Source organism: Xenopus laevis, chromosome 8S, assembly GCF_017654675.1.
Source record: "Xenopus laevis strain J_2021 chromosome 8S, Xenopus_laevis_v10.1, whole genome shotgun sequence".
Taxonomy (NCBI): domain Eukaryota; kingdom Metazoa; phylum Chordata; class Amphibia; order Anura; family Pipidae; genus Xenopus; species Xenopus laevis.
In genome coordinates this window covers 95,140,344-95,156,177 of record NC_054386.1, presented here as the reverse complement: position 1 = coordinate 95,156,177, position 15,834 = coordinate 95,140,344, and the positions used below count along the sequence as shown (strand labels likewise).

At 40.3% G+C, this 15,834-nt stretch overlaps 1 protein-coding gene across 1 annotated transcript; it reads right to left on the bottom strand.

Moving 5' to 3' along the window:
• Positions 1 to 868: 868 nt before the first annotated feature.
• Positions 869 to 14,864, bottom strand: ctss.S (cathepsin S S homeolog). Its single transcript, NM_001093201.1, is given in 8 exon segments — positions 869 to 1,576; positions 2,354 to 2,456; positions 2,708 to 2,873; positions 4,304 to 4,528; positions 7,209 to 7,370; positions 8,836 to 8,958; positions 10,973 to 11,096; positions 14,740 to 14,864. Coding segments are annotated over 7 exon segments (963 nt in total). The 5' UTR covers positions 11,057 to 11,096; positions 14,740 to 14,864; the 3' UTR covers positions 869 to 1,476.
• Positions 14,865 to 15,834: the final 970 nt, after the last annotated feature.

Genomic DNA, 15,834 nt, shown 5'->3' with positions numbered 1-15,834 from the left:
AAATGGCATCCAGGACACAAGCGCAGCTGCCGGTCGGAGCAGAAGCAGGGAAGAGGCACGCGCATCAGTCAGCTGCCGGTCGGAGCAGAAGCAAGGAGGAGGCACGCGCATCAGTGGAGCAGAAGCAGGGAGGAGGCACGCGCATCAGTCAGCTGCCGGTCGCAGCAGAAGCAAGGAGGAGGCACGCGCATCAGTGGAGCAGAAGCAGGGAGGAGGCACGCGCATCAGTCAGCTGCCGGTCGGAGCAGAAGCAGGGAGGAGGCACGTGCATCAGTCAGCTGCCGGTCGGAAGCACAGCAGCAGGGAAGAGGCACGCGCATCAGTGAAAAAGGTAATTTTTTTTAACAGACCCGCGTATAAGCCGAGGCAGCGTTTTTCAGCTTATTTTGGGTGCTGAAAAACTCGGCTTATACGCGAGTATATACGGTAGATAAGATTGGAGTACTGGTGTGTCTAAATAACTATATGTACCGGATTAAGGAAGAATTTTAGGCAATTAAATTTTCTGTCCCTTTTCTGGTACCATAGATTGCCTCCTTGCTTCTGTTCCTGCGCATTGCAGCAAAATCCTTTACCTACTGCTTCTTAGTGCTGTGATCTTCCCAGTCAGCAAGTTCGTTTGAGTAAAGTAGCAGTTAAAAGGCTACTTCACACCTGAGTGGAAAGAAGCAACAGGAGACTTTATAAAAGAGGAAGAGAGAAGCAAGAGGTGGCACCTAGGTATCTAGGGCTCCATGGCGTATAGGTCTGAGTCTGCTAAAATCTGATCCAAATTTGGAGCTTTTTGGATTACAGGATTCCAGATTGCTAGAGTGCACTGCCTAAACATATTCAATATTCCAAGAACATTCAAAGAAAAAACAATGAAGGATTTCCTATCAGATCATTTATTTCAACAATCAGAAATTGTACATCGAGACTGATGAGGAAAAAAAATAGAGTTACAAGAGTCTAATATTTTAAGACTTGCCACAGATCCATGTTACAGCAACTAAACCCCCAGATAAACCCCAAATCCAACAGTTTTGCAGAAGGTGGAACACTGAAGTTCAATAGCCTTTAAATACCCAGTGCATTAAAAATATCTTTAGGCACTCAGGCTCAGTTCCAGTGTTTATCAGTATTTGTCTCCAAGTTCTATGCCTCTGTGAGGCTTCCAGCTGTTTTACTGTAGAGATGTCACAATGTATAACATAAAAATAGAAGCAATCACATGTGCCATTACTCTACACCCTCAGGAACATCATCTCAGGGGGAGTGGACTTGATAGACAACTTTCTGTTTATTCGGTACAGGACATTGCATAAGGCAACTTCTAACAGGTCATATCATGTGAATCAAAGGACAAGTAATTTTATAGGAGTTAGTGCAAATGTGTCCTGCCTCAGTTTTATTAGGTCTAAGGTATAAAAGAAAAAGAGTAAGCATATGAAAGATCTATTTTGTTGCTCCATATCCTGGTTCCGGCATGCACCCTTATATTTCTGGGTAGGAGGTGTAACTTGCCACTCCACACAGGTTTTCTTTGTTCCTTGCAATGCGGACGTATCCTTGGTCTCCATACTTTGTACCCCAGCTTAAAAAAAAGGGCGGGAGAAAAGAGCATTTACATTACAATGTTTTTATCTTATGTGCTCAGCACATTTTGGTTATTTCAGTGTATAAACTGCAGTGGAAGATGCCAGAGTGACAAAACATGAATAAAAATGTATTGTTTAAGCCTAAGTATGAACTTTAATACACATTGGTGGTGTATGGTCTGGCCCGATACTCATAGTACCCTTGGGTCAGGCTGCAGACTTTGCATCTTGATGGAGTTTCAGTTGGATGCAGGTTAATTCTTACCATCCATTGTCCACAGAAACTTTTAACTATGCACTACATATGGTTTCACCAGCCCGCATTCTTCCATGATGTCGTAGTTTGGTTCTGAGACATAATCTTTGATGTCACTATAGAGGCGGGGAATGCATATGAAAGTCCCTTCTCAAGCTTGGGCTGGGTTGGGCCTGATTTGAGAAGTGGGAGGTTAGGATGGGCGTGGGTTGGGAAAATCTTGACCCACGCAATACATACAATACTATACCTAGTTCTCCAGACTGGATTAATAGGCTGCCATTTCAAGTACACTGAGGATGCCCCCACAAGCCCAATCCACATTGTTCATCTTCTAATGCATTTTACCAATAGACTCTTAACATTGCATTTTGGAAAACTTTTGCCATTTCGCAAATTTTCGGTAAAGCGAAATGGGTCAGATTCACCCATCACTGGTTGTTACCAAGAATTATTTATAAACTTTCTGCATTCCAGAACCAAATAATTTAGTTCATTTTATGAAATCCTAAGTTACCTGTTTTTTAGAAGCCAGAAATCCTGTCCATTGAGAGTCCCGTAGCCAACTGCAAGGACACCGTGGTTAACTTCCTGAGAGCAGGATGGGTCACTGTAGACACCTGTGGAGGATATATGTTAAACACATGTTGGTATATTTGCAGTCTTTTATAGCATGTTGGCTTCTAAAAAGCCACAATAGACGCAATATCTAGAAACTAATTGCATAGGCATTTAACTGTGTACCGAAAAGGACTCTGGGCCCAGCACTTTCTTAAGCCAACCTTCCAATTTTGCTTTTGGGTAGATGTAAATATGTAATTACAGAAGGGACTATTGTATGAAAGTATTTGTACAAATAAAGAAATCTCACCGCTTTTGTAAAGGAAGAATGTGGGGCGGGTCCCATCTATGGCAACTGATATTGGACCAATATTGCCTAGGGCTTGCTTGAGGTTGTCTTCTGTGCCAGGAACAATCTCTCTGTATTTAACACACGAGGAAGCTTTTCCAGCAAGTTCATAATGACACTTTTCATCCTAATAAGAGGAAAATGTAAGAAAATTTTAAAAAGGATGTTAGCTTTAATAACAGTTTTTTCACAATGGGACAAGAGCCATGCAAGGTGATTCTCCTGTCAATGGGATTCCTTACTGTTCATGACAATTGTTCTAAAGGAGTCACACAAGCTGTCTAATGGAATATCAGTTGATGTCCTGAAAACAATGTAGTATCTAAATCAATAATGGATTGTAATACCCCTGCTGCAAACATGTTGTGAACATATTATGGAGAATACTATGAATTATCCATTATATGGCATGTCTGTCTTGGCTTGCGGAGCATGGGAATTCATGGGAGCCTGGCCAATAGATTTCAACCCAACACTAGGTTACAGGGAAATAGAAATGTTGTTTCAATCATATAGCTGGGGTTCCAATATCTAGAGTAATAAAATAATTTTTCCTTAATCTTACCCTAACCTTGAGGAGGTTCCGCCTAAATATTGGGAAGGGCTTTTTTACATTGAGAGCTGTGAAGATGTGGAATTCTCTCCCTAAATTAGCTTTAAGAATGGATTGGATGGCTTTTTAGCAAGTGAGAGAATACAGGGTTATGGAAGATAGCTCGCAGTACAAGTTGATCCAGGGACTAGTCCCATTGTCATCTCGGAGTCAGGAAGGATTTTTCTTGAGGGTTTTTTTGCCTTCCTCTGGATAAACTAGCAGTTAGGCAGGTTAAAATAGAGTTAAAAGGTTGAACTTGATGGACGTGTCTAACCTAACTTACTATGTTACGTACTGCTACTGTTACTGTTACCCTACTTTCAAGCTAGGATTTCCGAATTATCTAGCTGAATGAATAAAGCACCTGCGAGGGGACATGATTACAATTTACAAGTACATTAGAGGACTTTATAGACAAATAGCAGGGGACCTTTTTACCTATAAAGACAATCACCACACCAGAGGCCACCTCTTTAAATGAGATGAAAAGAACTTTATTTGAAGCAGAGTAGGTGGTTCTTTACAGTGAAGACAGTGAGGTTGTGGAATGCACTGCCGAGTGATGTTGTGAATGTGATGGCTGATTCTGTTAATGCCTTTAAGAGGGGCTTGGATGATTTCTTGAACAAGCATAATATCCAAGGCTATTGTGATACTAAAATCTACAATCAGTATATATATTGGTATATATATATATATAGATATGTACATAGGTTTGTATAAGTACAGTAGAACCCCAAAATGTTCCTGGATTTGTTTTCCACAGAATTTACACAGTTTTGTCACTGTCCCTTAAAGATAAGCAGTGTTTTTTTCCCCCTTGATTTCATGTTTTTCCTGAATTTATCCTGTTTTGATATACAGTATGTGCACTGGGGTTCATTTGTGGGGGGTTAAACTTGAACTGTTTTCAAACCAACATTTCTTTTCTGTATAAAAGTAGATGTATGAAATAAACCTACCATAGCATGATAAGGATAATAAGTATCAGAATCAATGCCATTATTGTCAATGACATACTGGAAGGCACGCGTCATAAAGCCCCCGCTGCAGCCCTTGTTCCCGTATTTTGATGAACAGTCCACAAGATTCTGAGGGCTGAGAGAAACAATTTTTCCTGTTTTAAGCATCAGCTGTCCCTCCAAGGCCCCGACTGCACTGAAGGCCCAGCATGAACCACATCCTCCCTGGGGGGAAAAAAACATGAAAATCAGAAACCAGAGATCTAGTTTAGAGGCTGTAAATTGTTTCATGAGAGAAAAAGGGGCTGGTTAACTAACAATCAAATTCAGCTGTTTTTTTTTTGTTTGTACTTTTTAATGGGGAACTTTGGCTTCCAAACCAAAATTTGATAAAGAGGCCGACATAACAGAGAAACCCCTAATATATCCATCACAGTTACTGGTTTCTTCAAAAAGTATCAATAAATGCCATTTTCTATGCAGAAATCCAGCTGTGTAACAGTTCTTCTCTTTCTGCATCATTTGAAATCCTGGCAGGGAAGGAGGGACTAAACACTGATGTTACAAATTGTAACATCATTTAATAATATGTGCTGGCGGCAGATCTGAATAATGGGATCATAGGTTATTAGGCAACTGGAGATTCCGCATTTAAATTAATAGAACCCAGAAACATAGACTATGGCGCTGGCACACTGAAACCTTATAAACCCTTTAGGAAATACCACTGTAGGGACTTGTCTGGCCAATCACCTAAGAGCATTAGGCAATGATTCCCTGGCAACTACCCATTGTAGAGAGAGTATGCACCTGTGGGATGAGGTAGGTAGACCATCAGGTGTAACTTTGATAAGAAATTCCCATGAGGCTGGAAATTTGTGAAGAAGTGAGGCAGAAATAATTACAATAAAAGCATTCTACGGTTAACTTTGTGTGAATCTCTAGTAATTGAGGGTTTGCTGTGAGAACCACAGTGCCACTCCTAACATGCTCATAGCAGATATTGCACAATATAGGAAGAAGCAATAAAATGTAAATAGATCTGCCTTCTGATTGCACAACAACAAAGGGGGAAAATATGCTGATGTCTTGCAAATTATTTTTTATTTCCTGTTCTAGTTCAACATTACACATGACCTATGTGTAATAATACAGTATAAAATGATATTAGTAATAATAATGTATGTATGTATATTATTATTTGCATAGCGCTCCTTGAGGGCAAAGCACTGTAGAGCAAAACAATAAATTAGAATTAACAAACAAGGGGTCACTGAAATAAAAAGTAACAATAAGTGCATTATTAGAAATACAATTCACATAATTATAAAATATAATTACAATACAGGTTAAGTGCTCAGTGTCAAGGAAACAAATGGCTAGAGGACCCTACCCCGTAGGGCTTACAGTCTAAATGGGAGGGTAACATACAGACACAATTCAGAGGGGTATTAAGGTGCTGTGGGTTACAGTTTGTTACAGTTTGTGCCAGATCAGGTGTTATCCAGGTGCTTCCAGAGGTAGTCTTTGAGTTTTGTTTTAGAAACACTGAAGGAGGATTGTCTCCTGAGAGATTCAGGAATGGCATTCCAAATATAAGGAGTCGCAAGAGAGAAGGGTTTAATGCGGGAAACAGCAGTAGTAGTGGGGGGTACAACTAAGTTGCTCTGAGAGGAGCGGAGGTTTCGGCCAGGAACATATAGAGAAACAAGAGATGAGATGTAGTTAGGTGCAGAGGAATGAAGGGCTTTGAAGGTTATGAGGAGGAGTTTATAAGTTATTCTTTGTTTTATAGGAAGCCATGATAAGGACTTCAGCAGCGGAGGGGCCTGTACCCTTATGGATGAGAGGAGGATAATTCTGGCAGCAGTGTTTAATACAGACTGTAGAGGGGAGAGATGGGAGTTAGGGAGGCCAGTTAGTAGAAGGTAACAGTAATCTAGTCTGGATAAGATGAGAGCATGCATGAGCGTCTTGGATGTATCAGGTGAAAGGAAGGGACGGATTTTGGCAATATTGTGTAAGAAAAAGTGACAGATTTTGACAGTGGTGTTAATATGATCAGAGAAGGAGAGAGAGGAGTCAAAGATTACCCCCCATACAGCATGCTGAGTTGACAGGATTAATGAGCATGCCATCAATAGAGATAGTAAATAGGGGAGTAGGACCAAGTGGAAAGATGATTAGTTCAGTTTTTGTTAGGTTGAGTTTGAGGTGGCGCTGGTTCATCCAATTTGAGATAGCCAGGAGGCAGTTCGAGATTTGAACCTCTGTTTCAGCTGTTAATGAAGGGGTGGATAAATATATTTGGGTATCATGAGCATACAGATGATAATTAAAGCCAAATGATCGGATGAGATCTCCCAAAGACAGAGTGTACAGAGAGAACAACAGCGGACCAAGTACAGAGCCTTGCGGCACCCCCACATTAAGTGGAACTGGAGATGAGGTTTTGTTATCATAGGAGACAGTGAATGATCGGTTAGAAAGGTAAGAAGAGAGCCAAGATGCAGCCTGGTTACAGATGCCAAGCGAATACAGAATCTGCATCAGGAGAGAGTGGTCAACTGTATGAAATGCAGATGATAGGTCAAGGAGGAGAAGGATGGAGAAGTGACCTTTGGCTTTGGCAACCTGAAGATCGTTTGTAACTCTGCACAAAGCAGTCTCAGTAGGGTGACCAGGCCAGAAACCAGATTGCAGAGGGAACAACGGATCATGGGTGTGTAGAAAGTTAGTAATACGGGAGAACACAATACGCTCTAGGAGTTTAGAGGCAAGTGGTAGAAGGGAGACAGGATGGTAATTTGATAGACAGGATGGGTCAAGAGTTGCTTTTTTAAGAATAGGCTTTACAAAGGCCTGTTTGAAAGGAGAAGGGAAGGTTTCAGAATAATAAACCCACCTGGTTTTTAACTTCACTGACACATCCTTTTTCCCTCCAGTCTATGGAGTCTGGTACTTTACCTCCCAAGGTGCTGTTCTTTTGGCTACTAAATGTTGCCTTCCTCTCGCTGTGTGGAGGTAGTATTAAACCAGTCATCTTAGACTTAATTTCTTCACTAGTCTAGAAGAAAGAGAGAAAATCACTTCTTATGAAGGTTTTATTGGAGGGGGGGTTGGCATATCTAGGCAATAGATAAATAGATTGTGACTATACAGAAAATAAAGTAAGAAAGGCTCCCAATTTAATAGTTTTACACAGGTCCGGACTGAGAATTAAAATAGGCCCTGGCATTTCAGGTACACAGAGGCCCATTTTACAATCCCAGTAATACTGAGAGAAGCTAGTAGTAGGTTGACATGTCATTTACATACAGTTTTGATCTGGGTGTACTGATACTTGAAGTATAGAATAATTTTGGTCAAAATATAATGCACAGATTAAAAGGTAATCTATATATTGAAAGAAAGAACAACACTTTAGAATATATTTAAAAAGCGACTGGGCTATAATGATTTCTAATTGTGCCATTTACTTGAGTTTGTGCAGCTATTATGTTTTAATTCCGTTTTATGCTGTAAATTTCGCTCTATTGCCAACGTCTGTACTTTTAAACTTTTTTTTGAAAAAATAATACAATTAAAACAAGATTACGGGCTCTCTGGACAATTTGGGTGCCATAGTAACCTCTTAGAAGGTCACATACTTCGGGTGGTCTCCTAGGGGAATATAAAGTAATTACACAAAGGTACTAGACTTCTGACATCTTTCTTTAGGTACGTGTTAAACTTAGTCAAATACAAGAGATCCTCTGCACTCAACCCATTATCAATATATTAAGGACATTGAAACATTTTGTGCCTTAAGCTACTAAAAATGCCTTCCCCTTTAAACAAAACAGGCATTGTTTGTCCATATATTGCAATATATTTAAGCTGGCCAACTACGTCAAAGTCATCCCCAATATGGCCAGTCCTACACTCAACTTTCGTCTGATTCCTTAAGAATTCTATTGCTTCATTATGCATTTTACAAAGGGACTAAGTTTTACCTGCAACTTACTCGCTGCTTTCAAAGTAAAACTCCCAAACTTGGTTGCCATTTTATTAGACACCAGTGGGATCACCTGACTATAGCTGGAAGGGTGGGAACTACAACAAGGAGCTGGTCACTGCTCCTATATGAACTATAACAAACAAGGAAAAAACATTAAGCGGGGTTGCAATGAGGTTGTGACCACAAAATTCACATAGACAAATACAAGAGTTAAGCTACTAAAAATGCCTTCCCCTTTGAGTGTAGGACTAGCTATATCGGGGAAACTTAGTCCCTTTGTAAAATGTATAATGAAGCAATTAAATTCTAAATGAATCGGATGAAAGTTGAGTGTAGGACTGGCCATATTTGGGATGACTTTGACGTAGTTGGCCAGTTTAAATATATTGCAATATATGGGCAAACAATCCCTCCATTAGGAACAGAATCCCGATTCTACAATGCTGGGCAAATTCTTGCAAGCATCGACATTTCTATACATTTTATGCTCACTTGCTCTCGAATGTAATTAATATTATATCAGGCAACCTACCATATCGGCAAGATGGTTCATTCCAAGCTCATAGGTGTGCATTCCCATTGAGTACTCCAGGTTATGCATATTGACAGTATTGAGGTTCTTTTCCCAAGTAATTCGTCTTAGAAGGTCCTCTGACTACAAAATATGAAAAAGGTGCTTAGAGTCAGTTTACAATGGAAGAGGTGCTTATAAATTTTTCAAATGAAAAAATTTGTTCACAATGATTTGATGTCCCATACACTTTTTTAGGAATCATTTTGTTATTCAACACGTTACAGTACATGGATTATAGGACAATTTTTGGAAAATGTTGCTCAAGCATGCCCCTTAAAGATTACACTTTGGTCATATCCACCCATAGCTCATAAAAAGGTGGTGATATAGGAAATATCTGTTCAGTCATTTTAAGAATTTGTATGACAGCAAATACATATAATCCCACTTCTCTCCCTAACTGACCTGCACACTGAGCAACCATTCATAACTAGGAAAATAATTGACCATTATCCCAATTTTTTTTTTACCCTAATCCTCCTTAAAGAGATACTGACACCAGAGCCAGCTTCTTCTCAAACCTTTCTCTATTGCTGCTCCTTCCCTCTGGAATTCCATCTCTGAATTCCTCCATGAAGATTGCTCTCTCAATGTCTTCAATAAAAATAGAAGAGTCTATTTTTGGAGCAAAAATAGAAGTCTACTTTTGGAACATTAGAACATTAGTCTAGTTCTGGTACTTATTGGACAACTTGTGCAACTTTTCCCTTCCAATTTGTGCCTGTATGTTAGCCACCTACTTAGACTGTAAGCTCTACGTTGCAGGGACCTTTTTCCCACTGTCTTTCCATATAGCACTTAAGTTCTGTGTCCTTATATGAGCTCTGGGTTTTATTTATTGTGTGACTTCTTGTGTGCATTTTTATATAATGTACTTTAACTTTTTTATGCATTGTATTGTGCTGTGGCTCCTTAACAGCACTTTACAAATAAAGTTATACATATATATTTTTGAAAATGGTTTCCTTTTTTCTATGTAACAATAAAACAGTACCTTGTACATGATCCAAACTAAGATATAATTAATCCTTATTGGAAGCAAAACTAGCCTTTTGGTTGAATTTAATGTTTACACGATTTTCTAGTAGACTTTAGGTATGAAGGTCCAAATTACGGAATGATCCATTATCCAGAAAGCACCAGGTCCCAAGCATTTTGGATAACAGGTCCAATACCTCTACTATAAGGACCCCTGTAGTGTTGCAAAACATGTGGCCCAAGGCTGAGCTTCAAGCTTCTTCTGAAGCTGCACCAATTTGTTAGAACCGGCATTGTTACAATTGTTATAATTTGCACTCTACTGTAGTTCTCTAGTTGTTACTTAGGAGACAACCTGGAGAGCTTTTCTTAAAACCATAAGTGGTAAATAATAGAGTATGTGTAATAATCTCGTTATCAGAACCTTGCGTGATGATGAGTACACTCGGTTGCACAGGATAACCCTGCGGTCTCCGGTGTTCACCGACGCCCTTTTGGGGCACCGGGCTTTCTGGAAAACCATCAAGGAAGTGCAGATTTAAAGCAAATAGTCCCAAAACGAGGTAGGATTTAGAATAAACGTAGTCAAACAGGCGAAGAATCAGAGGCAGGTGGCAGAAATCGTAAACGGGAGTCAGGCAGAAGTAAAAAAAAACGGATAATCAGATTGAAGAACATGCTTGAGCAGGAACTGTAAACTGAAGCCTAGCTTGGGCACTCACAAAATGGAATAGAGGACTTTTGAAGCTATTTTGGAGCCAAATTCGAATCTGGTGCCTATTCGTGATGTCACGACGCTCAGCACCGTGACACTCTGCGTCAAAGCGGATGCAACAGCAGGAAGTGCACACCTGCGCACCAGCTTCATGGAGGTGCCTTTCAGTATGATAGTAACTATTCTTGCAAAGGGCTGTACTAAGCATATTTGTACTGGTAAGATATCACTGGAATCTTATGGAAGTTAAACATTTTTACATCTTTCATGTTTATAAATGATTGCAGCAGAAGCCGCCCACCCACTAATGTTTTTTTTTTAATAACATGTCTGAGGTGAAGTAATATGTAACCATAGAGTAGTGATAAAGGGCAGTGTGGTTAAACAGGAAAATGTGAGTACCTCATCTTCATACTCTTTGGTGTGCTTGTTCTTCCATAGCAGCCAGTGGTTATCAAGTGCAGGGTCAATCCGAGCTTTCACCATGACTGTCAGAACAGTCACCAACAATATAAAGGACCTCATCCTGTAACAAGAAGAGATGGTAAGTGCCATTCTGTCTACTAATATGTCACGAAACGTTGTGCCCTGTGTAAAGAAAGTTATGTAACCACTGATCTTCAGAAAATGGTAATCACAGAAAAAAGATGTACATTTTTTTGTAGAAATATTAGTTGTTCAAAATTGTCCACCTTAGCCCCCATTCATGGAACATGATTGAAGTTCTGTTGGGTAAAGTGCAATCCTGTATTAAAATGTTACTTAACATTAAAGTGCAGGGTCTCCTGAGGATGCACAAGCTAGGGGCTTAACAGGGGGGGGTGCCCATGTGCCATCCACCATTTGCCCCCTATGCCACATCCAGACAGTTCTGTATTCAAAGCCAATGCAATTAAGGAATGCTAGGAGCTGCTCCTTTTATTATAAGTACACATTTAGACATAGAAGGTGGAATTTGAAATACATATTTTTTTCTACCTAAGTTACTGGAGGTCATTTATAAACAGTGGGCAAATTTGCATCTGGGCAGTAACCATAGTAAACAATCAGTGATTAGCTTTTTCCAGCCAGCTGCAGGTTGGGCACTGAAAGCAGTCATCTGATTGGTTGCCATGGGTTACTGCCCAGTTGCAAATTTGCCCACTGTTTGTAAATGAGCCCCACTGTGTTACTTAGGTACTTGTTATTACCAAATATTACTGATTTTTTTAAATATATGAAAAAGATTGTTAATTATGGCAATTTATTTGTAAAATCATAATATTTACCTTTTAAGAGAATAAAGGTGGGTGCTATATAAAGGAGAACGAAAGATGGACTCACAAGCAATCGCAAGGTAACGAATTGTTAGGCACCCACCACCACAGTGATTCTAGTCACATACATCCTACCCTTGGTCAGCGCTCCTCGTCTTTAAAAAGTGCACTGGCACCAGTACTTTTCCTGTGAGTGTTGCACTGACATTTTGTCTCAGTGTCAAGCAATCCCCTTCACCTATTGGTGCTGGGCAGGCCCAGACTGGCAATCTGTGAGTTCTGGCAAATGCCAGAGGGGCTGCTGTAAGGTCCCATAGACAGTCACTATTTATTGGGCCGTATGTGTCAATTATTAGGTAGGGAGCGCTGTGAAGGCAGCAGGAGGAAGGCGAGTCCTTTAGGAGCTGGCTGAACCCACGGGACACAGACAGGAAAAGGGCAGGAACAGGGTGACGAGGGCGATGAGGCAGACTGGAACAGGTGCAGAGCGGAACAGGACAATGCAGGCATAGAATCAAATTAGACTGGTATAGGGGAGCAGAAGGATCTGGAAAGCAGGAGAGGACAGGATAGCAGGAGAGTGGACTGGATAGCCAGTGAGGGAGAAAAGACAGAGCAAAATGCAGAGTGAGAAGAGGGAAGATATAAGACAGGATACAGGTACAAGTCAGAACAGGACAGGAAGCAGCAACAGGAAAGGTCAAGGTTGAAAGTTGGATTGGAGTAGAACCGGGAGAGAAAGACAAGGCAGGAACAGAACAAGGTAAGGAGGAAAGGAGAAAAGGTTCAAGGTAACGCAGGACAGGAAAGGGCAAGGCAAGGAGGCTAGAGCTGGAACCCTTAGCTAGGGACAATGACACTGCTAGTTTGGGCAGACAATGCTCAGGTAAGGCGTGTTTGGAGAGCTGGCCTTAAATAGGGCAGAGTCAGCCCTGATTGACAGACTGCAAACTAATCAGGCTGCTGCTGGGCTGGGCTCCAAAGGCCAGGTAATAGACAGTGAGCAACCCTGCAGGCAACTCACCTGGCCCAATGGTTAAGGTGTAGAGCCAGAATCCCCAAAGTCCCTGACTTGAATCCCAGTAGAGACAGTATGGGCATCTTTGTACTTGAAATGCCAGGGTCTATTTTAAATTCCAAAATTGGCAAAGAGGATATGTAGAAAAAGTCCAAACTGCCCACGCACACCCAGGCCCTCTCGAGGATACAATGACTTTGGTGCTCAGTAAAAGGGCTTCGGTGACCCCACAACTGTACAAAGAAAAGATTCACTGGCACACAGGTACTGCTGGCAGGGTGAAAAACCCTTGCTTAAAATTTATTAATGCAAATCTTTTCTTCAAAGAGGATATGTACTCATGATGTCCGCTTGGCACTGCTATATTGATCAATATATAATGTTTGGACAGGTAGACTTACATGTTTTGACCACTGCCTTATTGGTCAAAACTCCCCTTGTGCCATTAGTCTTATCTACATCAGTCTTCCTTCACCTGCTGCCATCTGTCGGAGTTTCCAATATTATGATCAACAACATGGAGCACGCACGCTGAAAACCGACATTCTCCTAGATTTCTTTGCACATGCTCTTGATGGGCAAGCTAAGTACTTGAAGCTGTGACAGGAGGTGACTTGGACAAACATGCCGGCCACCAACCCACCTGAGAAACTCTGCATTTCAGGCAAAGGTACAGGAGAGTGTGGGAGTTTGATGTAGCGGTTAAACAAGGGCCCTCAGCATTTAAAGGGCTTGTGCACCTTAGTTATCTTTTAGTATGATGTAGAGAATGATTTTCCGAGACAATTTGCAATTGGTTTTCATTATTTGTAGTTTTTTAGCAATTTAAGCAGTCTGGTTTCTAGTGTCCAAATTACCCTAGCAACCATACATTAATTCGAATTTAAGACTGGATTATGAATAGGAGAGGGACTGAATAAAAAGATAATAATAGAAGCAATAAAAAGTAGCAGTAACAATACATTTTTAGCCTTACAGAGCATTTGTTTTGTAGATGGGGTCAGAGACCCCCATTTGAAAGCTGATAAGAGTCAGTAAAAAAATATTTTAAAAAAGTATATAAAATGAAGACCAATTTAAAAGTTGTTCAGAATTGACTATTCTAAGGGTCGAATTTCGAGTTCATGGGAGTTAATGAAAAAAAACTGAAATGTCAGGAAGTCTGCAAACAACTCCAAATTGATCCCAGGACGTCTTCCATAGGCTCAAACAGCAATTCGGCAGGTTTAAGGTGGCGAATAGTCTAATTCGAATTTTTAAAGGGCCAGTGTATGATACATTTCGAAAATTGAATTTGAATTTTTAAAAAAAACTTGAATCGAATTTTAACAATCCCCCATTCGAATTCGAGAGTTTTGGCCATAAAAAAAACGTAGAAATTTTGAATTTCCAATTCGACCCTTGATAAATCTGCCCGTAAAAGTTAAGTTAAAGGTGAACCACCCCTTTATCCTTTAGCAGTTTAGAGGGTTGGAGAGCTAGCTTACAAAGCTTATATGAGAGCAAGGGAAATTTTAATAAATCATTTTTAAAACCTACATTTTAGAGAAACATTAAATAGAAACCAGCTTAGAAAAAAGCTTTTCTGGTATACTGTTAGAAACAGAGGGAGGATATTTAAACACTCACCCGATTTCGATTCCTTCCTAGGTTTATTATCAGTCGATGAAAGTTCATTTGATAGATTTGATAGGAAATAATCGAGAATGGGTTAGTTTTTCTGCGGTAAACTCTAATCTCATAGTTTGTTAGATCTGCCCCTGAGTTTTGGGGAAAGGTGGCGTCACATATGAAACCCAGTATAAACCTGGATACGTTAAAGTTCTGTTGTAATTGTTTCTACGGCATTTCCTTGTCCTTTTATGGTTGTATTGATATGAGCAAGCAGTACCTACCTTGTTACTACAGGCTACTCTTCCAGATCCCACTTGTTATACCTCGAAATGGGTTCAACTGTAGGGACCAAGTGGGGAAAGGGAACTTTTCTGCTGAGAGAGAGAAACAGAGAGTCGGGTTTGGGAGGCTGCTGCTGTGCAAATAACAGGAAGATCAGTTTATTTTCACTTTGCCTGAGTCATGTGCCTCTTTGCCAATCACTGATTGAGCTATTTCTCTTCCTGTATTTACACAAGGTTACGTTTGAATAACATCAAAGTGTTTTTTCTTCCCTGTTCTGCTGAAGGAGTTTATTGCACCACGAGCACTTCTCTTTCCTCTGCTGCTGCGCAATAAGGGGTCAGTTGCAAGAGTAAATAATGAAATGAATCACAATGGCATTGAGACTGATTCATCAATATATGAACAGGGTCATCTTGACAGTCAGTAAAGTGTCACATTTTTCCTTTTTTGTTTAGGAAATGTGCCCCCTTCTTTCATTAGGAACTGTTTGTCACTTGTATAATGTTGCAGGGAAATACAAATTACAGAGTACCATAAACACATGGATGGTTCATTTAAAGGGATACTATCATGGGAAAAAACATTTTTTTTCAAAATGAATCAGTTAATAGTGCTGCTTCAGCAGAATTCTGCACTGAAATCCGTTTTTCAAAAGAGCAAACAGATTTTTTTATATTCAATTTTGAAATCTGACATGGGGCTAGACATATTGTCAATATCCCAGCTGCCCCAAGTCATGTGACTTGTGCTCTGATAAACTTCAATCACTCTTTACTGCTGTACTGCAAGTTGGAGTGATATCACCCCCTCCCTTTCCCCCCCCAGCAGCCAAACAAAAGAACAATGGGAAGGTAACCAGATAGCAGCTCCCTAACACAAGATAACAGCTACCTGGTAGATCTAAGAACAACACTCAATGGTAAAAACCCACGTCCCACTGAGACACATTCAGTTACATTGAGAAGGAAAAACAGCAGCCTGCCAGAAAGCATTTCTCTGCTAAAGTGCAGGCACAAGTCACATGACCAGGGGCAGCTGGGAAATTGACAAAATGTCTAGCCCCATGTCAGATTTCAAAATTGAATAAAAAA